The sequence below is a fragment of the Acinonyx jubatus genome, chromosome X (genome assembly GCF_027475565.1).
Source record: "Acinonyx jubatus isolate Ajub_Pintada_27869175 chromosome X, VMU_Ajub_asm_v1.0, whole genome shotgun sequence".
Classification (NCBI taxonomy): domain Eukaryota; kingdom Metazoa; phylum Chordata; class Mammalia; order Carnivora; family Felidae; genus Acinonyx; species Acinonyx jubatus.
Window position 1 is genome coordinate 119229687 of NC_069389.1, and position 15516 is coordinate 119245202.

At 41.0% G+C, this 15516-nt stretch overlaps 1 protein-coding gene across 1 annotated transcript in view; it reads right to left on the reverse strand.

The window, feature by feature from the left end:
* Nucleotides 1–4039: 4039 nt before the first annotated feature.
* IDS (iduronate 2-sulfatase) overlaps nt 4040–15516 on the reverse strand; it is a 79802-nt gene continuing 68325 nt past the window's right edge. Inside the window, exons 11-12 of the mRNA XM_053201789.1 lie at nt 12081–12157; nt 4040–4288 (exon numbers count right to left, since the gene is read on the reverse strand). Of these exons, the coding sequence (XP_053057764.1) occupies nt 12102–12157 (56 nt within the window). The 3' untranslated portion in view covers nt 4040–4288; nt 12081–12101. The remainder of the gene's footprint in view (nt 4289–12080; nt 12158–15516) is intronic.

Below are 15516 nucleotides of genomic sequence, written 5' to 3' on the forward strand. Positions count from 1 at the left end.
GCCTGAAGCCTGCTTCAGATTCTGTGTCTCCCTCTCTCTCTTCCCCTCCCCCACTTGCACTGCCTCTCTCTTTCTCTCTCAAAAATAAATAAACATTAAAAAATTAAACAAACAGGAAAACAAAACACCCTGTGATTCAACAGACCTCATGAAGAAAGTGAAGAGACAGAAATGAATGCACAGAACAGGAAAAAAAACTTTATACGTCATATATCCATAACCAAAATTTATCCAGGTAATACAAAGAACTCTTTCAACTCAATAATAAAAAGACAACCCAATTTAAAAGTGGGAAAAAGAATGAGGAGGTCAAAGTTTCACTCCTCACAGATGACATGATACTCTATATGGAAAACCCAAAAGATTCCACCAAAAAACTGCTAGATTCATGAGTTCAGCAAAGTGGCAGAATATAAAATCAATGTACAGAAATCAGTTGCATTCCTATACACCAACAATGAAGCAACAGAAAGAGAAATCAAGGAATCGATCCCATTTACAATAGCACCAAAAACCATAAAATACCTAGGAATAAATCTAACCAAAGAGGTGAAAAATCTATACACTGAAAACTATAGAAAGCTTATGAAAGAAATTAAAGAAGGCACAAAGAAATGGAAAAACATTCCATGCTCATGGATTGGAAGAACAAATATTTTTAAAATGTCAATACTACACAAAGCAATCTACGTATTCAATGCAATCCCTATCAAAATAACACTAGCATTCTTCACAGAGCTAGAACAAACAATCCTAAAATTTGTATGGAACCAGAAAATACCCCAAATAGCAAAAGCAATCTTGAAAAAGAAAACCAAAGCAGGAGGTATCACAATCCCAGACGTCAAGCTATACTACAAAGCTGTGATCATCAAGACAGTATGGTACTGGCACAAGAGCAGACACTCAGATCAATGGAACAGGATAGAGAACCCAGAAATGGACCCACAAATGTATGGCCAACTAATCTTTAGCAAAGCAGGAAAGAATATCCAATGGAATAAAGACACTCTCTTTAGCAAGTGGTGCTGGGAAAACTGGACAGCGACATGCAGAAGAATGAACCTAGACCACTTTCTTACTCCATACACAAAAATAAACTCAAAATGGATGAAAGACCTAAACATAAGACAGGAAGCCATCAAAATCCTCGAGAAAGCAGGCAAAAACCTCTTTGATCTTGGCCGCAGGAACTTCTTACTCAACACGTCTCTGAAGGCAAGGGAAACAAAAGCAAAAATGAACTACTGGGACCTCATCAAAATAAAAACTTCTGCACATCGAAGGAAACAATCAACAAAACTAAAAGGCAACTGACAGAATGAGAGAAGATATTTGCAAATGACATATCAGATAAAGGGTTAGTATCCAAAATCTACAAAGAACTTATCAAACTCAACACCCAAAAAACAAATAATCTAGTGAAGAAATGGACAAAAGACATGAATAGACATCTCTCCAAAGAAGACATCCAGATGGCCAACCGACACGTGAAAAACTGCTCCACATCACTCATCATCAGGGAAATACAAATCAAAACCACAACGAGATGCCACCTTGCACCTGTCAGAATGGCTAACATTAACAACTCAGGCAACAACAGATGTTGGCGAGGATGTGGAGAAAGAGTATCTCTTTTGCATTGTTGGTGGGAATGCAAGCTGGTGCAGCCACTCTGGAAAACAGCATGGAGGTTCCTCAAAAAACTAAAAATAGAACTACACTACGACCCAGCAATTGCACTACTAGGCATTTATCCAAGGGATAGAGGTGTGCTGTTTTGAAGAGACACAGGCACCCCCATGTCTATAGAAGCACTATCAGCAATAACCTAAGTATGGAAAGAGCCCAAATGTCCATCAGTGGATGAATGGATAAAGAAGAAGTGGCATATATATACAATGGAGTATTACTCAGCAATCAAAAAGAATGAAATCTTGCCATTTGCAACTACGTGGATAGAACTAGAAGGTATTATGCTAAGCAAAATTAGTCAGCCAGAGAAAGACAAATATCATATGACTTCACTCATAAGAGGACTTTAAAAGACAAAACAGATGAACATAAGGGAAGGGAAGCAAAAATAATATAAAAACAGGGAGGGAGACAACACATAAGAGACTCTTAAATATGGAGAACAAACAGAGGGTAACTGGAGGGATTGTGGGAGGGGGGATGGGCTAAATGGGTAAGGGACATTAAGAAATCTACTCCTGAAGGGGTGCCTGGGTGACTCAGTCGGTTAAGCGTCCGACTTTGACTCAGGTGATGATCTCACGGTTTGTGGGTTCAAGCCCCGTGTCAGGCTCTGTGCTGACAGCTCAGAGCTCAGAGCCTGGAACCTGCTTCAGATTCTGTGTCTCCCTCTCTCTCTGCCCCTCCCCGGCTCACACTCTGTCTCTCTCTCTCTCTCTCTCTCTTTCTCTCTCTCAAAAATAAATAAACATTAAAAAAAAATTTAAAGAAAAAAAAAGAAATCTACTCCTGAAATCATTGATGCACTATATGCTAACTAACTTGGATGTAAACTAAAAAAATAAATTAAATAAAGTGATAAAAAAATAAAATAAAATAACAAAAATAATAAATGAATGAATGAATGAATGAATAAATAAATAAATAAATAAATAAAAGTGGGCAAAAGACCTGTAAGATGCTTCTCCAAAGAAGATACACCAGTGGTCAATAAGCATATAAAAAGGTACTCAACATTATTAGCCACCAAAAAAAATGCAAATCAAAACCAAAATGAGATACCACTTCACACCCACTAGGATATAGATAAGTAAAAAGTAAACTAATAACATGTATTGATGAGATTGTAAAACATTGGAACCCTCATACCCTGCTTATGGGAACATAAAATGGTGCAGCATTTTGAAAAAAATGTGCAGTTCCCCAAAAAGCTAAACATAGAGTTACCACATGACCATGTGCGTATCGTTGCTACAAACATTCATGAACAAGTTTTGGGCAGATGCGGTTTTCATTTCTCATGGGAACTCCGCTCCTAGGTCCATACCCATGAGAAATGAAAACTACGTCCACACAAAAACTCATACACGAGTGTTCCTGGCAGCATTATTCCCAATAGCCAAAAGGTGGAAACAACTCAAATGTCCACCAACTGGTGAATGGATACATAAAATGTGGGATATTCTTTGGCCATAAAATAAATGGAATTCAAATACATGCTACACCATGCGGGAGCCTTGAAAACATCATGCTAAGTGAAAGAAACCAGTTGCAAAGGACTACATATTATGATTCCATTTACATGAAATGTCTACAATAGGCAAAGCTATAAACACAAAAGGCACTAGTGGTGGCATAAGGCTAGTCAGGGAATAGGGAGATTGGAAGGTGATGATTATGGTGTGCAGAGCTTCTTTTGGTCATCATGAAAATATTCTAAAATTGATTTAGATGAAAACTGCAGAACTCTGTTCATGTATTAAGACAACGAATGGTACGTTATAAACAGGTGGATTGTATGGTAGGTGAATCATATCTCAATAAAGCTGTTAAAAAAAAAAACAATGAACAAGAACCGTCCTCATAAAGGTAGTTTACTAGTTAGTGCTTTATAACCAAAAAGTACTTTGCAATCAGACCTGGTTCTGAGTCTTGACTCTACCACCTACAAGCTGTGTGGCCTTAGGTGAATCATTTTCCCCTTTCTGGCTCTCAGTTTCCTCTTCTGTAAAACATGCTTAACAGTACGATCTACCTTATACGGTGATTGTAAGGGTTAAATTAAATGGTGATTTTTCAGATGTGAAAATATGAAGACCCCAAGAATATATTTGTGGACTCTTGAGAATATGCCCCCTGGTCTGAAGTTTAAGAAACGCTGCCATCTCTGTTCATCACAATCACCAAAAGCAGTGCTGAAACAGACAAGTAAGGCATGTATCACAGTTCACTTATGTGGGGTCCCCAAGATCATCCAGAATATACTCACTCATTAGATGTAACAGAACAGGGGCGCCTGGGTGGCTCAGTCGGTTAAGCATCCAACTCTTGGTTTCAGGTCAGGTCGTGAGCTCACCATTCATGGGCTTGAGCTCTGAGCTTGGGATTCTCTCTCGCAAAATAAACAAAGAAACTGAAAACAAACTTACAAAAAATAAATAGATCTAAACAGAACATTTTATACTTACTGCAGAGAACTCACTGACCTTAACCTCCTTGAGAATATCTCCGTGGCAACTGTCACTCTCATATTCCGCTGGAGGAGTATAAAGTGTTACAACTACTTTGAACAACTGGTTGGCAGTCAGTTTACCTACAATGGAATATTAGTCGGCATTACAAAGGAAGGAAATTCTTAAACGTTTATTTATTTATTTTTGAGAGACAGAGAGAGAGAGAGAGAGAGAGAGAGAGCAAGCAGGGGAGGGGCAGACAGAGAGGGAGACACAGAATCCCAAGCAGGCTCCAGGCTTCGCGAGCTATTCAGTACAGAGCCCAGCCTGGAGGTTCGAACTCACAAACCGTGAGATCATGACCTGAGCCAAAGTCGGGCGTTTAACCGACTGAGCCACCCAGGCACCCCTCGAATATGGCTTAGTGCATGATAACAAGGAGGTGCATGAGGAACATTTGTTTCTTTATTCTATTTTCGTGAGATGCAAGAGAAAAGAAAATATGCATTAATAAAAACTTCTTTGAAGTGTAATGCTTGCATGCCCTGCTTAAGTATTAAAACTGCCAGTTGTTCATATTCACAAGACTATTTTCTTGCAAAAGCTAATTTGACTGTGACTTCTAATGAGACGTAAGTGGATACAACGACTCAGGAATGGAAGAGATAGAGAATTATCTGCAACTTGCATCTGACTCATCAGTATGCTGGATTAGACTCCTCAATAGCCACTGGCCATAGTATGACTGTTGAAAATATGTCCAGGGGCGCCTGGGTGGCTCAGTCGGTTGAGCGTCCGACTTTGGCTCAGGTCATGATCTCGCGGTCTGTGAGTTTGAGCCCCACGTTGGGCTCTGTGCTGACAGCTCAGAGCCTGGAGCCTGCTTCAGATTCTGTGTCTCCCTCTCTTTCTGCGACTCCCCCACTCGTGCTCCGTCTCTCTCAAAAATAAACATAAACCAACTTTTTCAAAAAGGAAGAAATTCTGAACCACACTACAACATGAAACCTTGAGGACATTATGCTAAGTGAAATAAGCCAGTCACAAAAAGATAAATACTGTGTGATTCTACTTCTACTGTGTGATTTTCCACTTAGAGTAGTCAAAATCAGAGACAGAAAGTAGAATGGTGGTTGTCAGAGGATGTGGGGAGGGTAGAATGGGGAATTGCAGTTCGATGGGTATAGAGTTTCAATTTTGCAAGATGAAAACATTCTAGAAATCTGTTAAACAACAATATGATATTGTTCATACTACTGAACTATACACTAAAAAATGATTGATGGCACATTTGATGTTTTCTGTTTTTTAACCACAATTTTAAAAAATAAAAATAAAATAAAGCACTTTCTAAGTTACAAAAAGAAAGAAAGAAAGAAGGAAAGACAAAGCTTCTCACCTCAAGTCCAACACAGCGGTCCTCCTCCTTGGCTGCATTTTGGAATCACCTAAGATTTAAAATTTTCTGATGGCTGAGCCCCACCTTAGAGACTCTGACCACCTTTGTCTGGGGCATGGACGAATAATTTAGGTGACTCTAGAATTTAGGTGATTCTAAAATACAGCTAAGACCACTGAACTAGAGATTCAGAGTTGGTGTGGAGGTCTCCCTGGGGGCTCTGGATGGAGTTTCCAGGCCCGGTGCACTTGAAGGGGCTGAAATGAAGTAGTCAGTGGGGACGGAGAGGAGATGGAATCGGCTGAGCTTGCTGATGATTGGAGTAGTTGTAGGGCACCATGGGTAACTTCTGGGTTCCTGACTGGAACACAGGAAGGATGGCAGCGTGATTGCATCAGGTGGGGAGACCTGAGGGCAGGGGCTTTGCAGGGAAAGACCATGGGGTTGGTTTAGGAGACCTGTGGACACTGAAATGCCTGTCAGAGGTCTGTAGAGACAGTGAGCAGGGAATTGGATCTTGCAGTGTGGAGCGTGGGGACAGGTCCGAGGCAGAGGTCAATTTGGATAATGCTGAAAGGCACAGGGATTGATGAGATCACTCTAGAGAGGAAGTGTAGCGCAGGCACGCAGAGTTTCAGAACCGGACTCATGAGTACTCCAATTCCGGCTTGGGAAACAGAAAATAAGAAGGGATTTTTTTAAATGGTAAACATGAGAGGCACCTGGGCGGCTCAGTCGGTTGAGCGTCCGACTTCTGCTCAGGTCACCGTCTCACAGTTCATCAGTTTGAGCCCCGCATGGGGCTCTGTGCTGACAGCTCAGAGCCTGGAACCTGCTTCAGATTCTGTGTCTCCCTCTCTCTGCCTCTCTCCCGCTCATGCGCTCTCTCTCGCTCTCTCTCTCTCTCTCTCTCTCTCTCAAAAATAAATAAACATTAAAAAAATTTCAAATGGTAAACATGATAATGGGTAATATTTATTAGCAATCAATTTGTGCTGAGCCCTAATCTCCAAGCCCTGTTGTCAAAACTTTACTGTTTTAACTTGACACACAATTGTTTGGTTGTGGGAAATGAAGCATCCAACTACATTTTGATTTTTGGCAGCTGAGAGCTTTCAAGCCCCATCCCTCCCTTCCCTTTTGCCGCATATCTGAGTGAGTCAGGTGCTCTGTCCCCCAGCAGAGATTTCAAACCGTGAAAGGCCCTGCATCCACGCACAAAGTCCCACCCCAGCTCCACTCCCCATGACAACAAGCACCCGAAGCTGCCATTCCCCCCTAACGGGAACCTGAGCCCTTCTCCTTGGGACTCCTGCTGCGGGTTCCTTTGTGAGTAACCAACTGTTTTAGTTTCCTACCGCTGCTGTAACAAACTGCCAGGAATCCAGGGGCGTAAACAATAGAAATTTATGCTCTCACAGTTTCGGAGTCTGGAATCGGTGTCACTTGTTTGAAATTAAGGTGTCAGCAGGGCCGCACTGCCTCTGAAGCCTCTGGGGAGGAAGCTGTTCTTAGCCTCTTTCAGTCTCTAGTGGTTGCCGGCATTCTTTGGCTGCTGGCCCCATCACTCCAATCCTCAAAACTAGAACCTTCACGTTTCTGTCTGCTCCGTCTTTGTATCTCACATCACCTTCTTCCTCTGTGTGCACCACCTTTGTCTCCCTCTTATAAGGATACATGTGACTGTGTTTAGAGCCCACCCAGATAATCCAGGATAATGTCCTCACCTCAAGATCCTTCACTTCATCACATCTCCAAAGACCTTTTCTTCCAATAAGGCAACACAGTTTCCAGGGATTAGGTCCCAAAGTCTCGAGGAGACATTTTTTTCAGCCTATCACAACACACGTTGGTGCCTATGTGTCACTTGTCCCAACATCCAGAAATTCTTGAGTGAGTGAGGACTCCCCAGTATCCATCAAGGGATGGTAGGCACCCCCCCAAAAAAAACAGTAATATTATTCCCAATTCACAGATGACATGACCAAGGGGACACTAGAGGCTGGGAAACTGGGGCAAGATGTGTTTGGTTATGTTTTGTTTCAAAAGGACCCCTGCCTCATTACCTGAAAAATCTCTTGGCTCCTTAACAGAAAACAGGCAATTAGTGAGAAGGCCATCCACAGTGCAATGAGCTAGCCTGGACATGTTGGAGGAAAAAGGAAAACAAAAGTTGAGACCCAAAGGAGCCTACAGAACCCTAAGTATAGAACGAGCTGATTGTGCTGTTGAGCAGAGCAAATACCCTGCACGCACACACTTTGCAGTGGGCAAGTGGCTCCAAAGCCATAGTGGATCTTCAGCTCTATTTATATGAAATTAAAGCTACAGTTGTTTTACATCATCCCACTTTGAGGAAGCAGCAGATATTCAATGTACATTAGTAGTTACCCGGACAGCACTGCCTCTGACATACTCTTTCATAATTATCAGGCTTAGTTGACATTTTGTTCTTCACAGTTCTTTGTAAAAAATTTTTAATGTTTATTTATGTTTGAGAGAGAGAGCGACAGAGCACAAGTGGGGGAGGAACAGAGAGAGAGGAAGACACAGATTCCAAAGCAGGCTCCAGGCTCCGAGCTGTCAGCACAGAGCCTGACACGGGGCTCGAACCCACGAACCGTGAGATCGTGACCTGAGCCGAAGTCGGATGCTCACCTGACTGAACCACCCAGGTGCTCCTGTTCTTCACAGTTCTTTACTGGTTCCTCTTCCGGCTGCCCCTAACATCCTTCAACATTCCTCAGTGAGGTCGGATTCCATTCAGTTTTCCCACAGAAGTGAAGAGATCTGGGTTCAAGTCCCGCGTCTACCACTAACTGGCTGTGTGACCAACACAGAGCAAATCCCTTCTATCTGGGCTTCAGACTTCAAATCTGAAAAGCAAGGAAGGTGTATGGCCCTGTTCAAAAGCACATAGTTCTTTATGGTGGCTAAAACACCCTGGACCCTCCCCAGAGAGAACTGATCTAAAAGGAAGCTCTTAAACCACAGCGCCGCTGACCCCCACAGGAAGCTGCTGCCTTTGCAACGTCTCAAGTTGGCCCTGAATCTACTACGTGGCATTAACGCAAAGAAAGACAATCATTCTTCTTTGGAATGACTGTAACAGATTTCATACTTGGCAATTACTGTAGGTGGGAACGAGAAAATTCTTTCATGATGAACAAAAGCTTTTGTGTCTTTTCCACACAGTGGAAAACTGCCTAGATGGACACAGCAAACTGCTCCGATGGAAGACTTTGGAATGTCTAATTTGAAAAACAGGCACGTGGCACTACAGTGAAGGTCTCTGCCTCCTTTCTCCTCTAGCTCTTTTCCTCTCCCTTGCTTGCTCCAGTGTGCCAGGTGTAAACAATCTCTCCTCTGGAAACTTTAAAACTTCACCATAATCATTTTTATTGGTTTTAAGCAAGTACCAAATTAATTAGCAAAATAGTGCAGCCAAATAAGCGGCTTAATGTACTCCCGGGGTAGACAGCCTTTAAAGAGTCTCTTTATTCCATACTGGCTAACCCATCTCCCTCTAGCATAGGACACTGGGGAAAGCATGGGCTTTGAGCCTGATAAAGTCAGGCTGGAATCCCAGCGCTATTATTTCCTAACTGTATGACTTGGGGCAAGTTGTTTGTTAACCTTTCTGGGCCTCTACTTCCTCCTCTATCAAATCTGTCTTATCATAGCTACTCACTATGGTAAGTGGTTTACATGGATTATATCACTTTAGCCACACAGTAGCTTCTGAGGTTGGTGTCACCTGCTTTTATTGTGAGCATTATGTGAGATAACTCAGGTAAGCAACCAGTGAGTTGCTGAAGAAAATGGTAGCCAGTTACTACTGTGTGCAGCTTTGTGCTGGGTACTGTGGCGGACGTCAAGAAGTATTTACTCATCAAACATAAATTGAGCACCTGCCATGTATTTATTTTAAAAAGTGGAGCAGGAATGTTCCAAGAAAGTATGTGACTCAGTTTCTCAACCTTGACTGGTCCTCTTGTGTTCAGGAGGATTTCAGGTAGGTTGAATTAAATACCCTCCCTGGCTACATGAGCCTCTAGGAGTCGTGGGTTTGTCTCCTATATTTCCTTGTTCTCTCCTCTAGTCTCCTGCTCTCAAGGCCATAAACTTGGACATAATCCTCTGGGGCGGGGGAAGCGTCACCAGCATTGCTAACAAGGCTGGATATAGACCACACCAAAGGCAGAAAAGATTTAGAACATTCAAGTGGTCTGTGCAAGAGAAGGTAGGGGCTTACACTCCCCTTCTGCAAACCCTTCACAGAATGGCCACCCTCCAAGTTGGCCTTGGTCCACTGACTATCCCTCCCATTTCCCCCTTCTGCCCCACATGCTCCTTGCAGAGCTTTGCCAAACTCCCGCTTTTTGATCTTCTTGGCATTCTTCAGGTTATTTCCTAGGTCTGGAGGAAGACGTCTGTGCCTGTTGAAATTCACCTCATCCTTACAAGCTCGAATGGCCCCTCTGGGGATGGTATCAGGAGTGAAAGCTTAGGTGCTTTTCCATGGTATACAGTGAAAATAGCAGCTCTTTAATATGATGAGAGCTGATTATAGCACTTTAATCCCTATTAAAGCCATCACAAATGTAAGGTTAATTTTTTAAATAAAAATGAGAGCGGTATTTATGTAGTCTGCATAAAGCAATTGTGAACATAAATCAATTAATAAAAAGTTAGTACTACACACCAGATGTCAGCTTATCGCCAGATGCCAATATTTATAACCGTATCTATCTATATCACAAACATACCCTGCTGCATAGATTAACATATAAACACTTTTGAATCATATGATTACATGTGATTTATAGATTTATATATGAGAAAACACAATTAGCCAAGGGAAAAACTATAAAGATGGTTGAGGTGCTCAATAGCCTAAACAATACAGGAATACCAAAAACGAGAATATGGTACCTAAGTGTCAGTGAATTAAAGGCAGAAACGTAGTATGTAAAGACCTCACACTCGTTCCAAATTGTAAAAAAATAAAATAAAATAAAGTAAAAGTTTGATCCACTTAGTTTGAGCCACGATAGTGGGTTAGCTAGTGCCCCCGCCCATTCATTTCCACCTGGAACCTCAGACTGTGATCTTATTTGGAAGTAGAATCTTCGCAATTGTAATTAGTTAAGGATCTCAAGATGGAATCATTCCGGATTTAGGGCGAGTCCTAAATCCAGTGACTGGCATCCTTATGAGAAGAGGAGAGGACATGGGGAGACACACAGGAGAAGGCCATGTGAAGACAGAGGCAGAGCTTGGAGTGATGCAGTTACAAGTCAAGAACCACTGAGGATTACCGACAAGCACGAGAAGGCAGGAGAGAGGCGGGGAACAGGTGCTCCCTCAGAGCTACCAGAAGGAACCCACCACACCGACAACTTCCTTTCAGACTTCTGGCCTTCAGAACCACCAGAGAATACATAACGTTGCTACAGTAGCCACAGGAAACTAATACAGCGACTTTAACTCGGATATCCAAACCTGATGAAGCACCAAAACCGAGAACTAAAAACCTAATTTGTGAATATAGAAGCATAAATTCTAAATAAAGTATTAGCAAAGCAATTCCTGAAGAATAATACACACTAAAAGACTAGTTGACTGTGACTTGGCAGGTTTTCCTTTAGGTGTACATAGGTGTTTGATAATTAGAAAAACATGTGAATAGTATTCATCACATCACAATCAAAGCTATATGACCATCTTGATAGGTGTCAGGAAGTTATCTTTTAAATTTTTTAATGTTTATTTTTGAGAGAGAGAGAGAGAGACAGAGAGAGAAAGAATGAGCAGGGGAGGGGCAGAGAGAGAGGGAGACACAGAACTTGAAGCAGGCTCCAGGCTCTGACCTGTCAGCACGGAGCCCGATGTGGGGCTCAAACTCACAAACCATGAGATCATGACTTGAGTCGAAGTCAGACACTTAACCAACTGAGCCACCCAGGTGTCCCAGGAAGTCATCTTTTAAAATTCACATACAGGGTCGCCTGGGTGGCTCAGTCGGTTGAGCATGGGACTCTTGATTTTGGCTCAGGTCATGATCTTGCAGTTCATGGGATCAAGCCTTACGTTGGGCTCTGCACTGACAGTGAGGAGCCTGCTTGGGATTCTCTCCTTCTCTTTCCTCCCTTGCTTAGTCCCTCTCTCTCTCTCTCTCTCTCAAAATAAATCAATAAACGTTTTTAAAAAATAAAATCCACATCCATGAGTTCCTAATAAGTATTATTTTTTTTAAGATTTTAGTTTTTAAGTAATCTCTAATACCCAACATGGGGCTCAAACTCATGACCCCAATATCAACAGTTGCACACTCCACCAACTGAGCCAGCCAGGCACCCCCCAATAACTATTCTTAGTACAATGTGATTATAAAGACATTGCCTTAGCGGGCCATACAATATGCATCTGAATGCATATATGTGTGTGTATCTATGTATACATACATATATTTCCCAGCTCTGTGCACTGAGAGGACCTAGAGTCAATGGCCCCAGTAGCAATGAGCATACCTAGTGCCCAGATGTTGACTTCTAAATACCATTCTCCTTGGAGAAATGTGCAGGCACAGCAAATGTACAAGATGAACCTGAAAAAGAGCAAGGTATAAAATAAATATCCACACTGAGGCCACACTGAGAGATAAATACATGACTGAATAAATAAATGAGAGAGAAAGGAGAGCTCTTTCAATTCATAAATATAGCAGGAATGATGGACACAGAAAATTATCATTTAGCAAACACCATGGTAATAATTGTTTCAAGAAAAATCATCAGCAGATGCTAAAATTAGTGGATAAAAGTATAACGAGAAACAGGATATTTACATAGTCTGAAAACATATTACCACAAGATATTTATAATTACTGAGGGAAAAATTGTAACTCCACAGTGAAGAAACCTGGAAAACAACGATCAAAATTAACATCACTGGTATCAGGACATATCAACATGAGGCACCTCTTGACAGGAGACCCTAAGAAGGGCACAGCATCACTTCTGTGGTATCCTCGCCAAAAATGCAAAATCTGCATTTAACCGAGGAAACCTCAGACAACAAAATGGAGCAACATTCTACAAAATAATTGGCCAGTTCTGTTCAAAAGTTTCAGAATCAGTAACAATAAAGACTAAGGTACTGTCCCAAATCATAAAAGACAAAGGAGACATTTGATTTGATCCTGGAGCCAAAAAAAAAAAAAAAAAAAAAAAAGGTATTAGTGGAACAATTGATAAATTCTGCATAAGGTCTACAGATTGGTTTATAATATTGCATCATGTTATTTCTCTGGCTTTCATACTTGTACTGTGATTATGTAAGATGTTAACATTTAAGGAAGCTGGACAAAAGGTACATGAGAATTCTTTGTGCTATTTTGCAAATTTTTGCAAATCTGGAATCATTTCAAAATCAAGAGTTAAATTAAGAAATAAACTTAAAGAACCAAAAAATGTTCTAACTCTAGTGTATCTCATACAGCAGAATTTTATGCAAACATTAACCTTAGGGATTTCTTAAAGTAATAGGGTGCCAATGAGGAAATGCTCACACTATATTAAATGGAGATATATCACATTCTACTTCTACTTAGGAATGCAAGTGAATGAACTCGAAGAACTACGAGGATAATTCAGTTAGGTGGTTACAAAATAAATGTACAGGACTTATAGTAATTCTGTATGCCAGCAATAACAAGTTAGAACATACAATGTTAAAAGAATATCCCATTCACAATAAAACCTCTAGAATGCTAGGAAGAAACTTCCACTTTAGTAAGAGGGATATGAAGTCCAAGTGAGTGAGGAGCTTGGACAGAGTTGGTAGAATTGGTTAAAAATGAGGAAAAAAATGAATCAGTATCTTGTACGATACGTTCTTAAGCGAGCAGAATATGCCACCCCCAAATACGCCACTTTGGCATAAGGATTATTTTGAGCTAATTATTTTGAGAAACTGCAGACACAGGAGGGGCTCTGAAAACAGTAGAAGGGACCGTTTTGTAAAGGAAATTTACATTAGAAAGGCGGCCTGTACCAAGAAGAGAGCTATTACCAGAGATCCCTTTTTCGTCTTAGAGACTTATCTGCATGGCAGGGCAAATTTTCTTTAGGAAACATTTTCACTTCTCACCTTCCTTTGAGTTGTCTCTGCCCCACACTTTGGAAACCCTAGGCCCCTATCCCTTTCCGTAACTCAGGATGGTATATTTACCTCAATAGTCTGGCCACCTTTTGAGTCTCATATCTTTGTGGGACTCCCATATGTGCATGCATGTAATTAAAATTGTTTATTTTCTCCTGTGAATCTGTCTTTTATTACAGGGGGCTCTCAGCCAAGAACCTAGAAGGACAGAGGGAAAATTATTTTTCTTCCTCCACACCATTATAAATACCCCATAACTGTGAATTAAATAGTTAAATGTGAAATGCTTAACCACTGGGGTAAAATAAGCTGGGCACTATTTAGGTGAATGCTTAATCTCAGGGGAAGGAATAGTTCTTTAAGCATAAGTAGGTAAAAGCTGTAAAGAAAAAGACTCCTAGTTTTGCCTACACAAAAGTTTTAAATTTATTTATTTCAACATGAGCATAAGGAAAAACAAAAGAGAAATGCCAGATTTAGGAGATTTAATATATGTGACAGGGTCAATACCCTTAATAGGTTAAGAGCTCTTACAAATATACAGGAAAAAAGACCCCAACAGAAGAAACAAATTGGCAAGAGACACAGACAGAAATGACAAAAGAAAGACAGGGAGAGACAGAGAGCAAGAGAGAGGGAGAGGGAGGGAGGAGAGCAGAGAGAGAAAGGGATGGAAGGATGGAGGAAAGAACAGAGGGAAGGAAAGGAGAGAAAGAATGTATGCCTTTGCTAGTAAACAAAGAAATGCAAACCAAACAATATTTTTGTCTACAATATTTTTATCTACAAAATTGACAAAAGTAAAGAGAATTATGTGAGGTTTGTGAGCATGCAGAGTTAAGTGCACTCCCGTAATGTATTGTGGATGACGATGTAAATTCGTGCAATTTCTCTGAAGTGCACTGTGGTGACATAACAAGAACCTTAAAAGAAATTCATTCGCTTTGACCTAGAACTTCCAATCATTCAGTGGACATATCGGAACTGTCTCCAAGAAAGTATGCGTAACATACAGTGGTACTTACAGGAGCAAGATGCTGAAAACAGTATAAATAGGCAACACCAAAGACACAGTAAGGAAACCTCGGCCTGTTTATCTATAAGGAAAACTACCATGCAGCCATCAAAAATCATCTGACAAAACTGTGGGGATTGTAAGAAAAATACTTATGAAATATAACATATTGTTAAGTAACATACGATATAGGGTAAAGTAATAAAAAACAGGGTACAAAATAGTACTAAAATATAATCTTAATTTATTTTTTTCCATTTTTTTAAGCTTGATTTATTTTTGAGAGAGACAGACAGAATGTGAGTGGGGGGAGAAACAGAGAGAGAGAGAGACACAGAGTCCGAAGCAGGCTCCAGGCTCTGAGCTGTCAGCACAGAGCCCGACGTGGGGTGGGACCCACAAACCGTGAGATCATGGCCTGAGCTGAAATCGGACACTTAACCAACTGAGCCACCCAGGCGCCCCAAATATAATCTCAATTTAAACATATATGTTCACAATATATAAACATCTCCACCATTTCGCTTATTTCAAATGTAATAAGAAAGTCTGTCTTGAATACACTGGGAAACTTCTGAAAGCAAGAACTTTGAAAACACAGTGGAATTTGAAATGCTGTGATGTTTTAATGGAAGAAAATTCAATTATATGATTTGAAATCATATATGTGTATATATATAATCCATTTATTCAATAAATATTTATCAGGCACCGATTATGTGGCAGGAAGTCTAGCAGGCTCTGGGGACACAATGGTGAGCGAGGGCACAGACCTGTCCTCCCGGCAT